The 21236-nt window shown below is 36.2% G+C and overlaps 3 protein-coding genes and 1 long non-coding RNA gene across 5 annotated transcripts; all 4 read left to right on the plus strand.

Moving 5' to 3' along the window:
* The first annotated feature begins 5533 nt into the window (after positions 1 to 5533).
* LOC119483717 lies at positions 5534 to 9580 on the plus strand. The gene is made up of 5 exons (XM_037762113.1): positions 5534 to 6513; positions 6798 to 6927; positions 7037 to 7091; positions 7237 to 9067; positions 9224 to 9580. The coding sequence occupies exons 1-4, from the start codon at positions 6141 to 6143 to the stop codon at positions 7435 to 7437; spliced, it is 759 nt and encodes a 252-aa protein (XP_037618041.1). The 5' UTR covers positions 5534 to 6140; the 3' UTR covers positions 7438 to 9067; positions 9224 to 9580.
* Positions 9581 to 9722: 142 nt separating this feature from the next.
* On the plus strand, positions 9723 to 10721 carry LOC119483722. Its single transcript, XR_005205784.1, has 3 exons — positions 9723 to 9940; positions 10056 to 10110; positions 10256 to 10721. It is a non-coding gene; the product is annotated as an uncharacterized LOC119483722 (long non-coding RNA).
* A 1241-nt stretch (positions 10722 to 11962) lies between these two features.
* On the plus strand, positions 11963 to 13980 carry LOC119483720. 2 transcript variants are annotated; one of them, XM_037762116.1, is made up of 5 exons: positions 11964 to 12292; positions 12444 to 12752; positions 13025 to 13154; positions 13400 to 13433; positions 13512 to 13980. In XM_037762116.1, the coding sequence occupies exons 1-5, from the start codon at positions 12229 to 12231 to the stop codon at positions 13641 to 13643; spliced, it is 669 nt and encodes a 222-aa protein (XP_037618044.1). In that variant the 5' UTR covers positions 11964 to 12228; the 3' UTR covers positions 13644 to 13980. The 2 variants fall into 2 exon arrangements, with proteins under 2 accessions (XP_037618045.1, XP_037618044.1); XM_037762117.1 differs by lacking the exon at positions 13025 to 13154 and having other exon boundaries at positions 11963 to 12292.
* Positions 13981 to 16128: 2148 nt separating this feature from the next.
* On the plus strand, positions 16129 to 21236 carry LOC119483714 (OX-2 membrane glycoprotein-like). Its single transcript, XM_037762109.1, has 7 exons — positions 16129 to 16672; positions 17010 to 17113; positions 17265 to 17354; positions 18513 to 18764; positions 18923 to 19231; positions 20045 to 20144; positions 20232 to 21236. The coding sequence occupies exons 2-7, from the start codon at positions 17074 to 17076 to the stop codon at positions 20266 to 20268; spliced, it is 828 nt and encodes a 275-aa protein (XP_037618037.1). The 5' UTR covers positions 16129 to 16672; positions 17010 to 17073; the 3' UTR covers positions 20269 to 21236.

The raw sequence follows: 21236 nt of genomic DNA on the forward strand, positions 1-21236 counted from the left end.
ATGAACAAATAAATAAAGAAATACACTTTTCACCTCTGTAGCTCTCGTAGTGAAACTGACTCAACACAATTAAACCAACAATATCAGGGACCAAATGTTAATTTATATTATAATAAATACAGTTTTTTATGAAAATAAAAATCTTAATTTTTGTCTTAAAACCATTGTGATGTCTGATGTGTGTTGCGGTACCCTAACATTAAAGCGGCATTGGGGGCTCCAAATCTGAATTTCGCCTATAGGGCACGACGTACGTCCTTAAACAAGTTCTTGAAAGTCGTTGAATTGCTTGAATTTGAAGAATCAAAGACCTCTGACTCGGTAAGTTTGTCATCACATTCTTTCTCTATGATGCTACTGTTGGTTTTGTATGTGCAGTATAAACACTGTTTATCCTTTAGCAATGGGGCTTTAGCTGTTTTTCAGTGAAACCAGTGTTAGTTGTGTTGTTTCGACACTGAAGCTACAGTACAGGAGAGTTTCATTACTAATTACAGTAGTAGTAGGAAGTATTTCCTATGGGGCTACTTTTGTGTCTTTATTATGCGGTCAAAGAGAATAGATTTGAGAGCAAAACTTAAAATAAGTTTGTGAATAAAAATGTATTAATGCAAATCCAAAAGTTTTGTTTGCACCACTGCTATTCATTATTGTAACTGGAGTTGGTTTATCCTGAGAAAGAATTATTGCCGGTGAAAAAATCGTATAAATGTAGATGTTTTTGTTGAGAAAAACACTGTAGTTTAGGATACTGTAAGTTTAGTTGTAAAGCTCAGAAAAGCTCTAATCGTGCGTGTACAAATAAAGATGCATCCTTGATTTGTTTTTTTGGTGTGTGTTTACCGCTCCACTGATATAAATCTTATTTTCAGAGACAATACCAGGTCAGGTCCATTTGGATGATCTGTGTGTGAAATCCCCTGCACTTTGGTGAGCAATTTATTCTTTTCCTTCTATACCTCTTGTATGAGAGAGTCTTAATTTGAACGTACAGAAAGTCTACTTCCTTATTAAGACACGTCCTTGTCAGCCCATTGGCTCATATTTAGGTATTGAGGTTAAGGTACCAGTGTAATCTTACTGTCTTCAGTATAGTTTACTGACAGCTCTCTGTGATTATGGATCAGTGGAAACTCTGGCTTGTTCATCTTCTGCCACTGTGTTTGTGTTTTGACCATGAAGGTACTGTACAGGAGCTTTTCATTACACAGTTTATGAGTGTATCAACATTATCCTTCTTATTCTAGTGCAGTCATTTACTGTATGTGTAAATAAAACTAAGCCATTCAAAGTGTCTTTTCCATTGCAGTGACTCATGTGATGACCACTGGGAGAGAGCCGTATGTTGCTCCACTATGCTCCACTGAATCCCTGCGTAAGAACGCACTGGTTTATTGTAAGATCAGCAGAGAAAGGAGCCTGGGAGAACACTGTTCACTGATGTATCAACATGGACGGGACTTTGTGCCTGAATGTGACCCCAGGTTCACTATTATGACGGTGAATCAGACTGTATTTCTTCACCTGGCCAGTTTAACACCAGTGGATAGTGGGAGCTACACCTGTCGGTGTCCATTTCCCGACGGAACAGATCTTCTCTATCTCAAGATCACTGTGAAAGGTACATTTATTTTCTTGCTTTTATGTTTCAAACTTTATGCATTTCTGTCAGTGTGAAGTGAAGGATTTCAGTAGCATGATAAACGTTTAACTTTGGTAATACAAGCTGAATTTAAAACTAAAGAAGATACACTACAGGTGACTGGGGTAAACAGTTTAACTAATAGATATCACCATGAAACTTCTCCAGTTGATTACTTACATTAAGACAATTATTTTTTGTATTACAAGTTTTCTGACATTTTATATTTAAATATGCAAATTATGCATTATTTTATTAAATACGCGCTAATTTTCATACATTTCCAGGTTCAATTCTTGTTGCCATATTAGAGTCAAACGTTTTTACTGTGGGAATTTTGGACATATCTTTGTATCACTCCAGAAAATACTGTCAACAGCTATTTAAAAAAATCTATTTTCTCCATGTTTTTAGGAATTAAATGTTCTATAAATTAGGCTATGAATAATATATGAACAAACCCCTCTGTAAAAACCTTCAGAATATAGATAGGAATGAAAGTAGAAAGTTTGGTGTATGAGTGGTACTGAAGTGGAGATTTCTGGCTCACAGTATGAGAAAATTTGAGAAAGCTTTAAAGATATGTATTGTAAAAATGTCATATATTTTCAAGACACTACAAGTGGATAGGGTAAAAAAAATTTAACTAATAGATATCACCATGAAACTTCCCCAGTTGATTACTTACATTAAGGACATTATTTTCTGTATTACAAGTTTTCTAAAATGTTATGTTTAAATATTCAAATGAGGCATTATCTAATGGTAACTTTTAGTTAATTTAGGAGAAATCTACAGACACAAATAGACAAAGTAGTAAAATAAACACCTAAATGTGTATTTTGGATATTTTCTTTCCACTAGTCTGAAAAAAAAAAACATGTTACGGAACATAATAGTCCAAAATCTCAAAATGTTTTGCGCATACTGTCTCCCCTTAATAATGTAAAAATGTCAAATTTAGGCTTTATATTGAATGAACAAATATTCTGCTTCAGTATCAATGTGGAAGATAAATGTTTTGTATTGTTTTTTGTCTTGAAGAGCCCAGCAGTTGGATATTGATCACCTCTACTGTGATTGGTTTTGCGTTCATCATTGTAACTGGCGTTGTCCTTGGACATATCCTGAGAAAAAAACGTTGCAGGTGAGAAATTCTTACTGACCGAGAGCTTTAAACTTGGTAAAATAATGCAGTTTTAATGTTGAATAAATAATTGTAATTTTGGTGTTTGTATTTTCCACTTCTTATTTGCAGACACAATACAAGGTCAGGAGCAACAGAGTTACCTGTCTGTGAAACCCCCGTCTCTTTGGTGAGCCACATGTAATTTTGTACCTTTTAAATGTATATAATAATATAAAAAGATATATAATTTTACATTTAAGGCATTTAGTTGAAGCTTTTTTATTTTATTTGAAGAAATGGGTCACATGCAGACAGGAAACGAGGAAATGAGAGTGAGTTTGCAGCATACAATACAGTTTGTGTCTTAACCACATGGCCACCACAGCGCCTCTGAGCTGATGCAAATGGGGGGGGTTAGATAATGCACTTTGCAACAGTAAAAGAAGCCTTTTGTTGCAGTCCTGTGACCTTTAATTGACATACACAGTGGTGGAGGACGTATAATGAACTAAAAATTATTTTCATTATGGATTAATAAAAATAGTCAAAAATAGTGACACTTTCACAATGTTTGTTTTGTCCAACCAATAGTACAGACCTCAAAATTATTAAAAGATAATTACAAGTAAAAGGAGAAAATCCTCACATTTTTGCATGAAAAATGACTAAAACAATTATCAAAATAGTTGCCGTAAATTTTCTAAATCAATTAATCAACTAATTGTTTCAGCTCTAATTGTATATATTGTGAGGCACAGTAATTTATAACAAAGCGTCATATTTTATTTTAAGTTTTTCACATGTTTTTAAGCAAAAATCTTCATTTGTAAAGTAACTAAAGCTGTCAAATAAACGTAGTAGAGGAAAAAGTACAATATTTCCCTCTTATAGTGGAGTAAAAGTATAAAGTGGACAGACAATACTCAAGTAAAGTACCTCAAAGTTGTTCTTAAGTACAATTTGACTGAATGTACTTATATTACACTTGTTTAGTACAAGGTAGTGCTTGTGTTTCCAGAATAGCCTACTTTAGTGGGGACATATCATGAAAAACTCACTTTTTCAGTGCTTGTTCACATCCATTTGGAAATCTCAAACACCGTTCGTAGCTATACCTACGAAAAGTAATGCACTATAATTCGTATGTAATCCACATAATGGTGAACCAGGAAGTATAAAGAGCGGCAAATGTCGTACAAGGAGGAGGTCAGGGTGGATGGGTGGGTCAAAAAACAGCAGACTTTCGCCCAGGAGACCGCTGTTGGTGCCCCGTGTGAGTCACATAATTTCCGCACTTAAGTTACGCCACTTCAGTAGTTATTTTAACCCAATTGTTGACTTATTTCTCACGTAAATGCCTGTAATGAGCATAAATTGACACGTGTTGTTGGACATAGTCGTAGGAGAACGCACGAAAAATGAGGAATAACTTACATATGATGTCATACGAACCGTTGTATGAGAATATGTTTGAATAAGAACAACCCAGTCCGTTTTTTTGGTGGGCTGCTTAGATCAGAAAACATGTGATTCAACAAGCCATTCAGGTTTGACCCCCCTTCCTATGTCACAAGCAGGCTCATTAGAATATACCGCCCACAGCTTGAAAACTACATTTGCATAGGTGCACTATCAGAGCGAGCCAATCAAAGCAGACTGGGCTTTTTAAAGAGACAGGCGCTAAAACGGAGCGTTTCAGACAGAGGGTGAATACAGGTATATTCAGACAGAGAGGATGAGAAAAATAAAGTGTTTTTTGAACATTAAAACATGTAAACATGCTCTAATAGAAACCCAAAGTACAAGTATATGTCCCCTTTAAAACATGATGCAGTAAGACTTTGATGTTTTCATAGGTCCCAGATGACCCCTACACAAGCCTTCAGCAGCCAGAGAGTGATCTCTACCAGACTATGTCCCCAGGGCACCGTCAACACGACACCAAGAGGAATTTAGCCAGCAACAACATAGTGACTGATCATTTGGATGATCAGGAAATAGATGGTGGAGAACGTTGGGAAATCTATGAAAACATTTGAATCAAAAAATTAAGATAACATGACTGTATGACTGCAAAATAAATTGACTTTTTTTACTTTCATTGAGACAATATTGTCCAACAATAATACGTCTGGATGTTAACAAAACAACATTGATTCTTTAAAGTTGTTCATGAGAAGGACTATAGTTTGTTGATGGATTTTTTTTGGTAAAGACACAGAAGACTGATGCTTTAACTTGCGTGTAAATGCTGCATCACGTCGTGTCTTATAGGATCTGAAAAGCTGTGTTTTGCCGCCCGCCGGTTGAACATTTCAAACCTGTTGTGAAATTTTTAGGGGGTGTTAAGTTACACTAACAGCTGAATCCAGAGTTATTTTCCTCGGCATTATGAGCGTGCATCAGACCCACGGGACTGCACCGCCCTGCACATCCGGCTTCCTGCTTGCTGTATGCGGCTGTAATAATGGATATATTGGTTGTAATTCACCACTTTTATTATCTTTTAATACACCCATGGGCAATATGCTGCAAGCCTGTACCGTGGTGGATGTATTAACGTCTCTGTTCCCATTCAACCGGCTATCGGCCGGTAGCTAGTAGCGCTAGTAGCATGACATCAACAGAATTTCATGTAGTTGTAGGCTATTTTCTAACATGTAGGACACAACCTCTTATACATCCATGGTCTGGGGTCTATTGGACTTTGACATGAAAAAGTTTGAGATTGCTCTCAAAACCTGTGTGCTGAATTTTTCTAACTCCCATAAGTAAGTAAATAGTTATAATAGTATGCAAATTTATAATATTTTTTATTGTTCAACACAGGCCATGTCAATAGAGACTTTAATTTATGACAGTAGAATAGAAATAATTTACTTTTGTACAGTACTTTGTAGGCGGACGTTTAACTGGCGTCATTATTGTAGGCGATAAGATATTTATAGTAGCTGAAGCTCTGCTAGGACGCTTTGAATTCTGCACTGAGATAGTGGTTTGCTTTTACCGAAGACACTATAACAACTAAGCATCAAAAACCTTTTATGATGCAAAGGTTATATAAGGTTAAAATAGTGTCTTAACTTTAAAACAGAAGTAGTCTTGTCTTGCATTTCCTTTCTTGGTCATTTTCCCACCAGCTCAAGGTATTGTAGGTTTGATGTCAGTGTTTGCCCTCCCCCCTTCACTATAGATTACAGACTGCAACACAGTTGTTCAGACCGCTCGGCCATCATGGATCAATTGACACTGTATTATTTTCTGCTTCTGCCCCTGTCTTTGTGTTTTGACGATGGAGGTACAGTGCAGGAGCTTTTCTTTACATATAATTTATGTTAAGTCAGTCAGTTTTTGCAGTTTGTTCGAATAATGAGTCGTCTGTTTCCTAATTTGGGATATTTTTTTTTGCTAACTCAGACTATATTGTTTGCAGTGACTCTAGAGAAAACCATTGGGAGGGAACCAGATGCCACTCCAATATGCATCAATGCAAATCTGAGTACCATCATACTTATAGTGTGCAAGATCAGACCAGAAAAGAGTGGAGTAGAGTGTCTTCTGCAGTATGGACATAGATGGGACTTTGTGCACGAATGTGACTCCAGATTCACACTTATGATGGAGAATCAGACTGTGTTTCTCCACCTGACCAGTTTAACACCAGTGGATAGTGGGACCTACACTTGTGAGTGTGCACATCGTGATGGAACAGATACTCTCCATCTTAATATCACTGTGGAAGGTAAATGTTTGGTTAATTTTGTGTTTTCACGAGAATTTATAGATGAAATTTCAGCTGTTTCAATTTAAGGAACACAAAGTGTAGAATAGTTATGTTTTTAAGTTTGTTTTTTATATTCAAAGCTGTGTTCTTAATGCCTGTAGATGTAAAAATGCAGATTTCACAAGTTTAATGAAATATGTGATTATATAAATTGTTTTAAAATAAATTATAATGTATTCTATTTGCAGGAGATATCATTTATAAAATATTAATATTCGACTTTTTTCTTTACAATGTTTTAGAGGAGGAAGTCACCAGCACGTCAATTCTCATTATCTATTTTTTTTGGATCATTGTAACTACAGTAACTATAGTAACTATCGTCATAACTGGAGTTATCTTCGGGTTCGTCTGCAGAAGAATACGTCAAGGGTGAGAGAGTATATTAAGAAGATTTCTAGAAGATAAGCTTAGTCCTACCTTTATTTTTCCATGTATGTGTTGTATGTGGTGATCCACTGATCACTCTTCTTATTTAAAGCTGCTCAAGGCCGAACGCATCTGGATCATCTGTATGTGAAACTCCCGGCTCTTTGGTGAGTAATGTAATCTTATGTTCTGCACCTTTAAACTCCGAAAGAAGCCAGTTTAATGTTTGCAATCATAGATACACATATCTCAACTATTGTTCAACATAATTTAGTTTAAAAACATGATGCATCATGATTTATTTTTTTACAGGACAAAGATGATCCAGATGACCCTGATGACCCTGATGACCCTGATGACCCTTACACAAGCCTCCAGCATCCAGCTAGTGATCTCTACCAAACTATCTCAAATTCAGCCAGCAGCAGGCCTGTCGTGACGGCCTGCTTGAACAACCAGGAAATAGATGGAAGAGAGGCCGATCCAAGTTGTGAAATCTATGAAAACATTTAAACCAAATATCAAGATAATATAACTAATATGTGGATGTTCTCGACTTATTGAGATGGTAGGCTACTTTTGTGTCTTTGTTATGCAATTAAACAGAACAGGATTGACAGCAAAACTTCCCATACTCTAATCAAAAGATGTTTTATTGCAAGTAAAATAAATCTGTGAATAAAAATGTATTGATGCTTTTGCTCTCAGACCTATTCTATTTGATTGCATAATAAAGACGCAAATGTAACTCCATAGGCTACTGAGCGTATTTAGCCCTCATTTCATTGAAATATCCAAATTAATACATTTTTATGTAAAGATTTTAGCTTAAAGCAAAAGCTAATAGTTATACTTTTCTTGTCAGTTTGTTCAAGATGGATCATTATTACATGTGTCATCTGTCAGATAGGTATATTCTGATAATATTTAGCCTCAACACCCCCATTTATTTTAAATTTTTGCTGGGTGTGGTTAGTTTGTTCATAAATGCTCTGTCAAGAAATGCAATGTTTTTCGAAATATAAATCCTCTTGTAGGACTATTTCATTTCTTTTAACACACATTTTTGTTTTGGCCTTTCTGATTGTCACAATAATGTCAAGATAACGTCCTTAAAACTATACAAGAGAAGGGTTTGGGGTCTTTTTGGCCATGATTTGTACAATATTGATTATAAGTGATTAATTATCAGAATATTCAGTCGTTACAACTGCATAATTGTAATCAAAGATTAAATATCCCAAAAGCTTGTGATACTTACAGTCACATAAACTAGTCTACAGTTTGTTTCTTCACGTGAACAGAGCTAATTCACTTGCATGAAGTGAGATGTGTTTTTGTCACTTACAACAGTGCTGTATGCTGACGTCACAGTGGTTTCCTTGTGAAAGAGGCGAGAGAGCTGCTGAGGCCCTGCTGCGATTTTATTTTTGAACACACATAATTAGTTTTGAGTTGAGGCCTTTCTGATTGTCACAATAATGTCAAGATAACGTCCTTAAAACTATACAAGAGGACGGTCTTTTGGCCACAATTTGTACAATGTTTATTATAAATGAGAAATGCAGTCACTGCAACTGCATAATTGCATAATTTAATTTGCATGAAGCAAGATACAATATGTTTTTGTCACTTAGAATAGTGCTATACCGTATGCAGACGACGCAGTTGTTCCAGTGTGAACGAGGCGAGAGAGCTGCTGAGACCCTGCAGCTTTCTATTCATGGCTCAGGTCTCTAAATATGTGATTGCCACTAAAGCAAACATGTCAGTTTCAGCATGTTGTGTGACGTACGACTAGTGCAATACTTAATTTTGGTTGCAGCTCAAACTGACCTCATGCTTCATGATTTGACACCTTATTGTGGACACGTATAACACAGGCACATGAGAAGTTTTTGATGATATGAGTGTTAATACGGAAGCAGAAGCTCCTGTAGCAGCACTTTGTAGTTCACACCAGCTCGTACTGTACCTCTATGAGAGTTTCAGGTTTAGGTAGCCAGAGTGTGTCCTCCTACCTTCAGTACAGGATATACAGTACTGCCCACTGCCGGCAGCAGTTGCTTCTTGACCAATATGGCAAAATGGAAACTGTGCTTTGTTCTGCTTCTGATGCTGACTGTGTGTTTTGCAGACAAAGGTAATGTACAGAAACTAATTCACATAATGTGAAATTCATGCTAGTTGTTTTTAAACAATTTCTGTAATTTGTTTGTGTCATTAAAATGTGATTTAATATTCACAAAATGCAAAAATACAGCAATCGCTACAGTATCTCAGACTGTATTGTTTGCAGCGACTCTAGTGAAAACCATTGGGAGGGAACCAGATGCCACTCCAATATGCAGCAATGCAAATCTGAGTACCATCCTGCTTATAGTGTGTAAGATCAGACAAGAAAGGAGCGGAGAAGAGTGTCTTCTGCAGTATCGATATGGAGGGGACTTTGTGCACGAATGTGACTCCAGATTCAAACTTATGATGGAGAATCAGACCGTGTTCCTCCACCTGACCAGTTTAACACCAGTGGATAGTGGGACGTACACCTGTGAGTGTTCACATCGTGATGGAACAGATACACTCCATCTTAATATCACTGTGGAAGGTAAATGTTTGGTTTATTTTGTGTTTTCACGAGAATTTGTAGATGAAATTTCAGCTTTTTCAATTTAAGGAACACAAAGTGTAGAATAGTTATGTTTTTAAGTCTGTTTTTTTATAATCATAGCTGTGCTGATAATGCCTGTAGATGTAAAAATGCAGATTTCACAAGTTAAATGAAATATGTGATTATATAAATTGTTTTAAATAAATTAGAATGTATTCTATTTGCAGGAGTTATCAGTTATAAAATATTAATATTAGATTTTTTTCTTGACGATATTTTAGAGGAGGAAGTCAACAGCACATCTACAATAGTAGACATCTATTCTTTTTGGATCGTTGTAACTATAGTAACTATTGTTATAACTGGAGTTATCTTCGGGTTTGTCTGCTGAAGAATACGTCATGGGTGAGCGATTATATTAAGAAGATTTCTAGAAGATAAGCTTAGTCCTACCTTTATTTTTCTATGTATGTGTTGTATTTGGTGATCCACTAACTCTGATCACTCTTCTTATTTAAAGCTGCTCAAGGCCGACCGCATCTGGATCATCTGTATGTGAAACTCCTGGCTCTTTGGTGAGTAATGTAATCTTATGTTCTGCACCTTTAAACTCCGAAAGAACACAGTTTAATGCTTGCAATCATACATACACATATCTCAACTATTGTTCAACATAATTTAGTTTAAAAACATGATGCATCATGATTTATTTTTTTATAGGACAAAGATGACCCTGATGACCCTGATGACCCTGATGACCCTTATGACCCTTACACAAGCCTCCAGCATCCAGAGAGTGATCTCTACCAAACTATCTCAAATTGAGCCAGCAGCAGGCCTATCGTGACGGCCTGCTTGAACAACCAGGAAATAGATGGAAGAGAGGCCGATCCAAGTTGTGAAATCTATTAAAACATTTAAACCAAATATCAAGATAATATAACTGTAATATGTGGATGTTCTCGACTTACTGAGATGGTAGGCTACTTTTGTGTCTTTGTTATGCAATCAAACAGAACAGGTTTGGCAGCAGAACTTGCCACACTGTAATCAAAAGATGTTTTATTGCAAGTAAAATAAAATGTATTGATGCAAATCCAAAAGTTTTGTTTGCTGCTGAGCTTAGGACATGTGCAGGACCTTTAGATTTGCAAACAAAACTTTTGGATATACAAACAAAACTTTAAGATTAGCAAACAAAACTTTTGGATTTGCAAAAGTTTTTGATTCGCAAACAAAAGTTTTTGATTTGAATAATACTTTTTTAATCACAAATCTTATTTTATTTGCAAAAAAAATGTTTTGATTGAAGTGGGGCAACTTTTGCTCTCAGACGTATTCTATTTGATTGCACAATAAAGATGCAAATGTAATCCATAGGCTACTGAGCATATTTAGCCTTCATTTCTTTGAAATATCCAAATTAATAAATATTTATGTAAAGATTTTAGCTTAAAGCAAAAGCTAATAGTTATACTTTTCTTGTCAGTTTGTTCAATATGGATCATTATTACATGTGTCATCTGTCAGATAGGTATATCCTGATAATTTTTAGCCTCAACACTCCCATTTCTTTTAAATTTTTGCTGGGTGTGGCTAGTTTGTTCATAAATGCTCTGTCAAGAAATGCAATAACGTTTTTCAAAATATAAATCCTCTTGTAGGACTATTTCATTTCTTTTAACACACGTTTTTGTTTGGTCTTTCTGATTGTCACAATAATGTCAAGATAACGTCCTTAAAACTATACAAGAGAAAGGTTTGGGGTCTTTTGGCCATGATTTCTACAATATTGATTATAAGTGATTAATTATTGGAAAATCCAGTCATTACAACTGCATAACTGTAATCAAAGATTCAATATCCCAAAAGCTTGTAATACTTACAGTCACATGAACTAGTCTACAGTTTGGTTCTTCACGTGAACAGAGCTAATTCACTTGCATGAAGTGAGATGTGTTTTTGTCACTTACAACAGTGCTTTACGCTGACGACACAGTGGTTTCCTTGTGAAAGAGGTGAGAGAGCTGCTGAGACCATGCTGCGATTTTATTTTTGAACACACATAATTAGTTTTGAGTTGAGGCCTTTCTGATTGTCACAATAATGTCAAGATAATGTCCTTAAAACTATACAAGAGATGGTCTTTTGGCCACAATTTGTACAATGTTTATTACAGATGAGAATTTCACAATAAAATGCAGTCATTGCAACTGCATAATTGCATAATTTAATTTGCATGACGCAAGATACAGTGTGTTTTTGTCACTTAGAACAGTGCTATACCGTATGCAGACGACACAGTATTTCCCGTATGAACGAGGCGAGAGAGCTGTTGAGACCCTGCGGCTTTCTATTCACGGCTCAGGTCTCTAAATATGTGATTACCACTTTCAGCATGTTGTGTGACGTACGACTAGTGCAATACTTAATTTTGGTTGCAGCTCAAACTGACCTCATGCTTCATGATTTGACACCTTATTGTGGACACGTATAACACAGGCATATGAGAAGTTTTTGATGATATGAGTGTTAATACGAATGCAGAAGCTCCTGTAGCAGCACTTCCTTGTTCACACCAGCTCGTACTGCACCTCTATGAGAGTTTCAGGTTTAGGTAGCCAGAGTGTGTCCTCCTTCCTTCAGTACAGGATATACTTCTCACTGCCGGCAGCAGTTGCTTCTTGACCAATATGGCAAAATGGAAACTGTGCTTTGTTCTGCTTCTGATGCTGACTGTGTGTTTTGCAGACAAAGGTAATGTACAGAAACTAATTCACATAATGTGAAATTCATGCTAGTTGTTTTTAAACAATTTCTGTAATTTTTTAGTGTCATTAAAATGTGATTTAATATTCACAAAATGAAAAAATACAGTAATCGCTATCTCAGACTGTATTGTTTTCAGTCACTCTAGTGAAAACCATTGGGAGGGAACCAGATGCCACTCCAATATGCAGCAATGCAACACTGAGTACCATCATACTTATAGTGTGCAAGATCAGACCAGAAAAGAGTGGAGTAGAGTGTCTTCTGCAGTATGGACATGGACGGGACTTTGTGCACGAATGTGACTACAGATTCACACTAATGATGGAGAATCAGACTGTGTTCCTCCACCTGACCAGTTTAACACCAGTGGATAGTGGGACCTACACCTGTGAGTGTTCACATCGTGATGGAACAGATATTCTCCATCTTAATATCACTGTGGAAGGTAAATAATGCATTTTTCTCTCATACTTTAGCTAAATTTAAGCTACCGTGCTATAACTATTTGTATTGTTAACATAGTAGTATGATGCCTTTACTTATAGTTTAAAGGTTCATAAAAGCATGCATTAATTAAGCTTACAAAAGTCTGTTTGTTTGTCTTTGATTTGCAGATTTTAGTAATACAATATTTCCTATGTACAGCAGACAGCAGCCTCTTATAGCTGCTTTACAAACAGAGCAAGCACCTGTCATTTTTCTGATTATTTCTTTTAGATGTTTCAGAGGAGGAAGACACCAGCAGTTCAACACAAATGCCGATTCCAAATGTTTTAATCGGTGTAACTATAGTCATCATGGTAGCTGCAGTTATCTTCGGGTTTATCTACATAAGTATACGTCAAGGGTGAGAGACTGCTATAATATTCATAACTATTTTTAGGAATGCTTCATAAGTGAAATGATATTATTTATATGTTTAAATGACTTAAAAAGGCAGTCGTAAATATGAAGATCTTGACTTTCAGTTCCATATGAAGTAAAGAAGGAAGACACTGCCTTTCATTTCCTGTCCTATCTCTAACAATAGACAATACAGAGTGAACACGCATTAAGATTCATTACTAATGATATTGTTGTTTGACCCAACAGACAACCAAAGCCACCGAGCAGTCTTCCAAACACGGTACAGAAACATCTTATTCATTTATGTGGTTCATTTAACTTACTACTTAATACTAAATATAAAAATGTCTTTCTGCAGGAGCCAGAAGACATCGAGCCGTACAGCATCTTCATACAGAGAGACAATGGGCTTTATTCAACTACCAGAGTGCATGTCTGTAACACTAACACTGATAATTCAAGCATGTCTACCACAGTGGCCACACATTGAAGGAAGTTGTTGAAGAGATCCAATAATACTGTATAACTGAAATGGGACCTGTTGTCCACAAGGTGGCACTCTTTTGCTTTGTGACAACTTGTGTATTTCATTCTATGTGATGTGACCGTTATTTTTAATTAAAGTAATATAATATAGTTATCATTGTAGCAGGGTAGTGATGCTTTTAACTATTATTCACAATAATACGCTTGCTTTGTTTTTGTGTGTTATGCATCTTCTGCCAATGCAAGAAAGACTTTTATGATTGTTATGGATAATAAATCCTTAAACATTTGCTCAACATAGCTGCTTTACAGTGCATGAATTAAAGAAATTATAATTATAAGCCTCTGATTGTTACCATCTTTTATTTATAGCATTGTTTAGAAGGATTAATGTGGTTTCTATATGAATGCTGATCTTGGATTATGGCACAAATGTACACACTGTACACTCAATTAAGGGAAGAAATATTGCTCCTTTAAAAAATACATTGTAAAATCTGACAAGTTAATCTGACCTTAAAAAATCTACGAAACCTATTGCCTTGAAAAAGGTAATTAAATATAACTATTAGTCTTAAATTATGATTACATTATATCTATTTGTTAAGTTTACTTACATTTTGTTGTAATTACTTAACTTTCTGAAGTTGTTCCAACTTAAAAATAGCACGTGAAATTAGCTTGTACTTTGCTGGGGGGTTGCCAGGCAATCAGAGGGCTGACACACAGAGATAGACAACCACCCACGCTCACATTCAGACCTACAGGAAACCTAGGGTCAGATCAAAGGATATGACTCATGAAATATTTCTCATACCAGACGGGGTTGCTAACTCGTGGATATTGGTAAGACAAGAGGAACTAGATAAACAGTCAATGACGGTGGCATTCAGATGTTTATCAAATCAGTAGGGCTCACCCATTATTAACTATTATGTATTAATAATAAGTGTTAAATCCTTCTTAAAGTGACCCTTAATTCTTTCTTCCAGACATAACTGGACTCTGTAATCAGGAAAATATAACTTTTAAAACCAAGAAAACTGAAGTTGTTTTGCGACTGACTGGCTGACTGACTGACTGGCTGACTGTGACAACTGCTGTACAGAGATAAGTTTGAAAATGAGAGAAGTGGAACAAAATAATAATAGACATGTTCTGCTTATATCTAGATCACATGGCCTGAGCTTTGATATTGGCACATGGTAATTTTGGGTGGTGAACCGCAAGCCGCTAGCTATGTTTTGGCGTCGCATCCTGGTTTAAGATTACAGGTGTCAGCTGCTAGGTAAGCGTAGGTATTTTCCAGAAGCAAATAATAGTTTGGAATGGATTTTTTTAATTTTCCCAAATACAATGGTCTGTTGCAGAGGAGTTCTTAATATCCAGGAAACATAACGGCCTATACTAACCTGAACTATTAGAGGTCAAAGCCTAACCTTAACTATTAGAGATCAATGCCTAACCTTAACTATTAGAGATCAGTGTCTAACCTTAACTATTAAAGATTAATGCCTTACCTTAACTATTAGAGATCAATGCCTAACCTTAACTATTAGAGATCAATGCCAAACCTTAACTATTAGAGATCAATGCCTAACCTTAACTATTAGAGATCAATGCCTAACCTTAGGCATCTTGCAGTTTGCTGGTTCCCTTCTAGACATGACCCTGTTACACACCTATATACAAAATGTAGGTACAATCAAACCTGGAACTGTGCTACCTTTGAGTTATGCAATCTTAATTAATTGGGTTTTATAGCATAAATAAATGTAATATTGAAAATGAAAATGATTAATGATTGAGGAGAGTTCTCTGGATGTTCATTACTAAAAAACAATATTGTGTGTCAACAAATTGAAGTGTTTTTGTCCTGAGGCTGTGTGACTGCCCTTCCGCAGAGCATGTTAGGTTCTTTCCAAGAAGGAATATAAACACTTAAGAGGAATTATACATGGACTTCCCCTCCGTGCTATTTTGTAAACAATGTTACACAAGAGATTTAATCATATGAAATTGTATATTTCACAACAAACCTACAGAGGCATGATGGGGGCATGCGTTTACCACACCATCCTGGATTCACAACCCCTGCTGTCTCATGTGATCCCACTCTTATTCTTTCCTGTTACGCTGTGCTGTGATGTGATATATCCTGCTTGTAGCCAAGACAATAGCAAGAATGTTCTCTTTACAGATGTCCTGGACATAAAGTTTCACTATTACAAGAAGTTCCTTGTAAAGGTGTGGACATTATCAGGAATGTCTTAGGAGGATTACTGAACATGACATCATACAATTAAAGGAGACATAGCATGCTCATTTTAGGGTTCATATTTGTATTTTGGGTTACTACTAGAAGCTTTTTTTTTATTACTGTCTGTCTGAATATACCTGTATTCACCCTCCGTCTGAAACGCTCCATTTTAGCACAGGTCCCTTTAAGACCTGCTTCCGAGAAAGCCCAGTCAGCTCTCTGATTGGTCAGCGTTTTCCGGTCTTCCGCATCTGCGTTGAAATTGTGACATCACAACGTTACAGAACAGGCACAGTCTCTGAATACGGGCTGCGTGCATTTCTCCGTGGGTTGAGCGTTTTGATCCCTGGACAGTATTTATGTAGCACCTAGACTTGCTTTATAATAAACAGAAAGATATAATAAACAATATGGGACCTAAGGGAATAAAATTGTTTATTTTTTTTTTTTTTTTAAATGTCCATGAGACATTATGGGATATTTACATTTTCAAGACATTTTCTCTGTCTTAGAGATTTGTTAAATCTTTGTCATCTTTGTGACGCAGAAGTACTATCTTCTCATCAGGGTGGAATTCCCGGATCAGTTCAAGTCGACTTGAGCAACAAATGTCAGGCATCACTTGTGAGAATTTCAATATGATCACACGCCTTGTGGGAAATAGAGTTAAAACCTCGAAACACCAGCGGCCACGGTCTACGCAGCAGGGACTTCTGCTCTGGACTTTTTTGACCACTTGTGGTTACTGGACTTGATAATACAACAGCTGCACAGTAAGTATATGATTTACTGGCAGTAGTATTACCAATTACCAAGAAAAGCAGCGTGTTATAATGTTGAAATAAATCCGACTGACTCATTAAATGTGACCTCACCCTTTAATTTATCTCCTGTAGTTTAAGTGATTTCATTAAAAACATTAGCTATCTTGTGAATATTCAATAGAAATATGTTTTACCTTAATAGTCCAGCATCATGAATGTAGTCCATTTTCATGTCATGTAAATATATAATCAACTACAGCCTCATACTTTTCTCTGTTGTTAATAACAGGATTAATTCATTATGGGGAAAACCACTCCTTCTTTCACTCCTCACTTTCACTTTTAGTGACACAGTTAAAAGGCTGCTCAGAAGCTGAACTGAAAGTGTTCTGCTCACGACAGTGAAGAAGATGTTGTGGATCCTGATATTTACGAGTTTGCTGTTTAAAGGTAAGAGATTATTAAGCGATTATTATCATTATTAAAATTAAATGATCAAAGTGGGCTATTTATGTTAAAGGGGCTTGGAAGGACATTGTATTTTATTCATAAAGTAAATTTTATTTGATCCTTTTGTAACAAATGGATATGTTTCTTTAAGTCTGCATTTCACAGATCACTGGTTATGGAAATACAACAGCTGACTACAGCGGGGCTGTGCACTACAGGTGTGCAGTAACCAACCCGAGAGGTATGTGGGTTCTTTTTGTTGTTGTTGTTGTTGTTGTTTTTTAATGTCAGTTTTATAGTGAAGATGTGACCAGTTGTGGAGGAAGTATTCAGAAGCTTTACTTGAAGCACTAAAACCACACTATAAAAATTCTCTATTACTAAAAACTAAAGTATTGAAAATGTGACTTAACTGAATAATGTAGTATAATCAGGATAATGTACTTAAAGTATTAAAAGTAAAATTATTCAATACAGAAAAATGCCCTAATTTGTCAATATGTATTATATCATTAGATTTTGTTACTGTTGTAACAGCTTGATTTGGAGCTAATTTTAACTCTTCTGTATTGGATCTGCTAATTATTTTTCGATTAATTGATTGTTTGGTTAGTAAAAATTCAGAAAATAGTGGAAAATGCCACCACAATTAACCCAAAGTCACATCTTAACCTCAATATTATCAAAAATAAATGAAAATTATTACAATTATTCAAAGTAAAAGAAGTAAATCCTCACATTTGAGAAGCCGTGAACCATGAAATGTTTTTACATTTTTGCTATAATTCCAGAAAGACTTATATATACTATTGAGTAGCTCAATGTATAGCAAGGCATACTATTTTATAAGCTCTTCATATGTTTTGTAGCCTATGCAAAAAGCGTAATTTGTAAAGTAACTAAATCTGTCAAATACTTGTAGTGAAGTAAAAAGTGCAATATTTCCCTCTGAAATGTAACAGTACGGAAGCCCTGAGAGGCCAGTGAGAAATAAAAATCTGGTGATCCATCTTCTAAGTCTGATCTAAATAGTTTTCTCTCCTTTGCTTATGACTTAAGAATAGGTAAAACATTTTTTGAAAAAAGGCATTGTCAGGATAATCTCACTAAGTTCCTTAAATTTTCTTTCTTAAAGTTTTGCAGAATCATTTTTCTAAGTTCCTCTTTTTTTCATCTGTGAAAATGGGTGAAAAAAAAGCTTTGGCATGTGAAAAACAAAACAGTGTTTGTTGTTGTAATACTCATTTTGGCCACAAGTGGCTGCAGTGCAAACAGCTATTGTCAGTAAAAAATTAGTATTACAACAACAAATACTTATTAAAGTTAATTATAAGTAGCTCAAATGTGTACCTAAGCACTTGAATAAATGTATTGATTGGAGGATTACCATTCCCAACAGGTGTGCGCCAGGTGACATGGCAGAGGCTCTTCAAGGACGATTCCATTGAGAATTTGGCAACCTACAGCACGCGGTTTGGACAACAAGTAAATGATCCTTACAAGGGGAAAGTGATCTTCACAGAGGCGTCTCTCGGGTCGTCATCCATCACTCTGAGGAACGTTACGTGGGATGATGAAAGCTGTTACATTTGCTCTTTCAACGTGTATCCTGATGGGTCCAAAAGAACGCAGATTTGCCTCACGGTGCGAGGTAAATTGCAGCAGATTCATACATGAATTCTGAGGGGGAAAAGTCATAATACAGTCGTTAAGTCGTAACATTGATTGACCAAAGCATTCAAGTGATCAAATTATCTTTGTCCGAATGGCTTCAGCCCTCAAAATGACCAGTTTTCTTCCTCTGTGAAGGGATATCCGAGGTGAAAACTGAAGTGCAAGCTCCCAGCGACGTGGCGGTGGTGTTCAGTTGCTCTGCTACCGGTAAACCAGCTCCAACCATTAAGTGGGAATTCTCACCTGATGCCACCCTCACAGACCAAACACAGACTGCGACGGTAACAAACAGTGACCACACATTTACCAGCAGCAGCAACATCACTCTGCGAGTACATCCAGAGTGGAAGGGACATGCGGACTGTCTGCTGAACAGCGGAGTGGCGGGACAAAGACGGGAGAGGATTCCTTTTTCTTTACCTGTCGGAGAGAAAAATGACAAGGGTATGCATGTCAATTATTTTGTACAGACCAGCAGTGCGCTCTTTAGAAAATGGCCTACCTACATGTAGATAGTCCCAATCATTTTGTTGTTCTACAGGAAGATCAGCTTCCTGGAAAATTCCCAGCAATTTGCTTATTTATCCCTTCCCACAGTGCCATATTGGGATCAACATAAGTTTATACATTTGATTTTAATGTGCCAGTTTGCCCACTAAGTACCCATTAGTCATTTCCTTATGTTTCACTTTGTAGTCAAACTCCTGAGAAATATGTGGTTGAAGTGACATCATTGTGAGATGAGTTGCCTAGTTGTGTCACAGTTCACTAACACTTCCGTTTCCCATTGTTCACTGAACCAGGAACTCAATAAAGTAAACTCTGACGAGATGGTTAAGGTTAGGCATTGACCTCTCATAGTTAAGGTTAGGCATTGGCCTCTAATAGTTAAGGTTGGGCATTGACCTCGAACAGTTAAGGTTGGGCACTGACCTCGAACAGTTAAGGTTAGGATATGTCATCATGGTAGTCGGGGAAGTGCTTTAAATGTGAATGAACTCAGTGTGACTAAGTGTATACTGTAAAAAGCATCAGCTGTGCAGTGACTCATCTAATTACAGTAATTTCACTTTCACTTCCAACTAGCTTTCACTATGAAGAAGAACCTGTCACAGCACAATGATTTGTGTCAGTTGCTCCCTGGTGAGGTCATCTCTGACTCATTCTCAGCATCTAAAATTCCCCACCTTCCTCTTCTAGGGAAATGTCATTGAAACTTATTCCCGTAGAGACTAACCTTGTGCTGTTTGTCACCAGGGACGGGGCTGTCTTCATCAGGGATTGCAGTTGTAATCGCTGTTGTGTTTATTTTACTCATCGTTGGTGGTGGTGCTGCTGCTGCAATGAAGCGAAAAAGGTGAGATATTTGACACAATGTAAGACATTTCAAAATGTACATGTGGTGTAATTCTCCTCATAATAAACTTTTCTTTTGTCCTGGCAGGTTAAAGTGCACCGGAAGAGATGAAAATATGATCTGAGCCTTTCGCACGGCTGCCTATTAGACTGTCATGAATGCAAGCATTACAAAAATCTACATGTTTTTGCATTCAACTTTAGAGGTTGAACAGTGAGTTAAGCTAAATGATGCTATCTAAGATCCATTTCCAGCAGGTGGTTTTCAAAACTACCATTTCTTTTTAATTTCAATATTCACTTTAGCACTTTAAATGTGTTCATGGAGCTGCAAGCAAAGCAGTTAATCTGGCTTTGTAGAATGTAAAAACGCAGTGACCAATGTTTCATGTGTTATGTGGTTTCAAACGAGTCTCATGTAGAACTTTAAAGCTGTTAACTTCACTCTTTTTCACAGTTACAGTGAATGCGACATAGTGCAATAGTAAAGGTTTACTTTTAAGGCAGCTTACCAGCAGAACAAGCTGTGTCTGGTGAAAACAAGGAAATGTCCTGTGAGGTGATAGCACCATCTAGTGTGCTTTGTGGAGAAAAACAAAAAGTAGGAAGAAGTACCAAGTGCGTCTTACTAAGGAATAGATTTCAATAGTTCATTTTCTGCAGCTTTTTGGTACTAAGTGATCTTTAAAGTTGTGTGAAGCAATCAGGTGATTATTTTATTCCAAATTAAAATATCTATATCTAGCTACATATGTATCACTAATTTATTCATATCAATTACAAAATAGACATAATATATAAATGTGTTGCACTTTTCTTTGCACTTTAATGTTCGATGTTTGTGTTCTCATGTTATTTATTTCTCAATTAACCTCTGATTCACATTAATTGTATGGCTGTAACTGTAGTAAGGATCTTACTATATTTAGTGTGTTAGTATTGTTTTAACTCATCCCTGTCAAACACTGGATTAATAATGTGTGAGGTGCAAGGAGTTTCTAATAGTTGATGTGTTTTTAATAATGTATTCTCTGATTCGTTCTATATATTAATTTGTACTTATTGTTATTAAAGCAATGATGTTTTAATGTTA

Source organism: Sebastes umbrosus, chromosome 24 (assembly GCF_015220745.1).
Source record: "Sebastes umbrosus isolate fSebUmb1 chromosome 24, fSebUmb1.pri, whole genome shotgun sequence".
Classification (NCBI taxonomy): domain Eukaryota; kingdom Metazoa; phylum Chordata; class Actinopteri; order Perciformes; family Sebastidae; genus Sebastes; species Sebastes umbrosus.

Bases quoted from the DNA above. Each gene is read 5' to 3' on its own strand.
- LOC119483714 (XM_037762109.1), top strand. From the start codon at position 17,074: ATGTTGTGGATCCTGATATTTACGAGTTTGCTGTTTAAAG. The intron at 17,114-17,264 runs GTAAGAGATTAT...TGTTTCTTTAAG, and splicing joins TACGAGTTTGCTGTTTAAAG to TCTGCATTTCACAGATCACT. The intron at 19,232-20,044 runs GTATGCATGTCA...GTTTGTCACCAG, and splicing joins CGGAGAGAAAAATGACAAGG to GGACGGGGCTGTCTTCATCA.
- LOC119483717 (XM_037762113.1), top strand. From the start codon at position 6,141: ATGAGTCGTCTGTTTCCTAATTTGGGATATTTTTTTTTGCTAACTCAG. The intron at 6,514-6,797 runs GTAAATGTTTGG...ACAATGTTTTAG, and splicing joins TCTTAATATCACTGTGGAAG to AGGAGGAAGTCACCAGCACG. The intron at 6,928-7,036 runs GTGAGAGAGTAT...TCTTATTTAAAG, and splicing joins TGCAGAAGAATACGTCAAGG to CTGCTCAAGGCCGAACGCAT.
- LOC119483720 (XM_037762116.1), top strand. From the start codon at position 12,229: ATGGCAAAATGGAAACTGTGCTTTGTTCTGCTTCTGATGCTGACTGTG. The intron at 12,293-12,443 runs GTAATGTACAGA...TATTGTTTTCAG, and splicing joins TGTGTGTTTTGCAGACAAAG to TCACTCTAGTGAAAACCATT. The intron at 13,155-13,399 runs GTGAGAGACTGC...TTGACCCAACAG, and splicing joins TACATAAGTATACGTCAAGG to ACAACCAAAGCCACCGAGCA.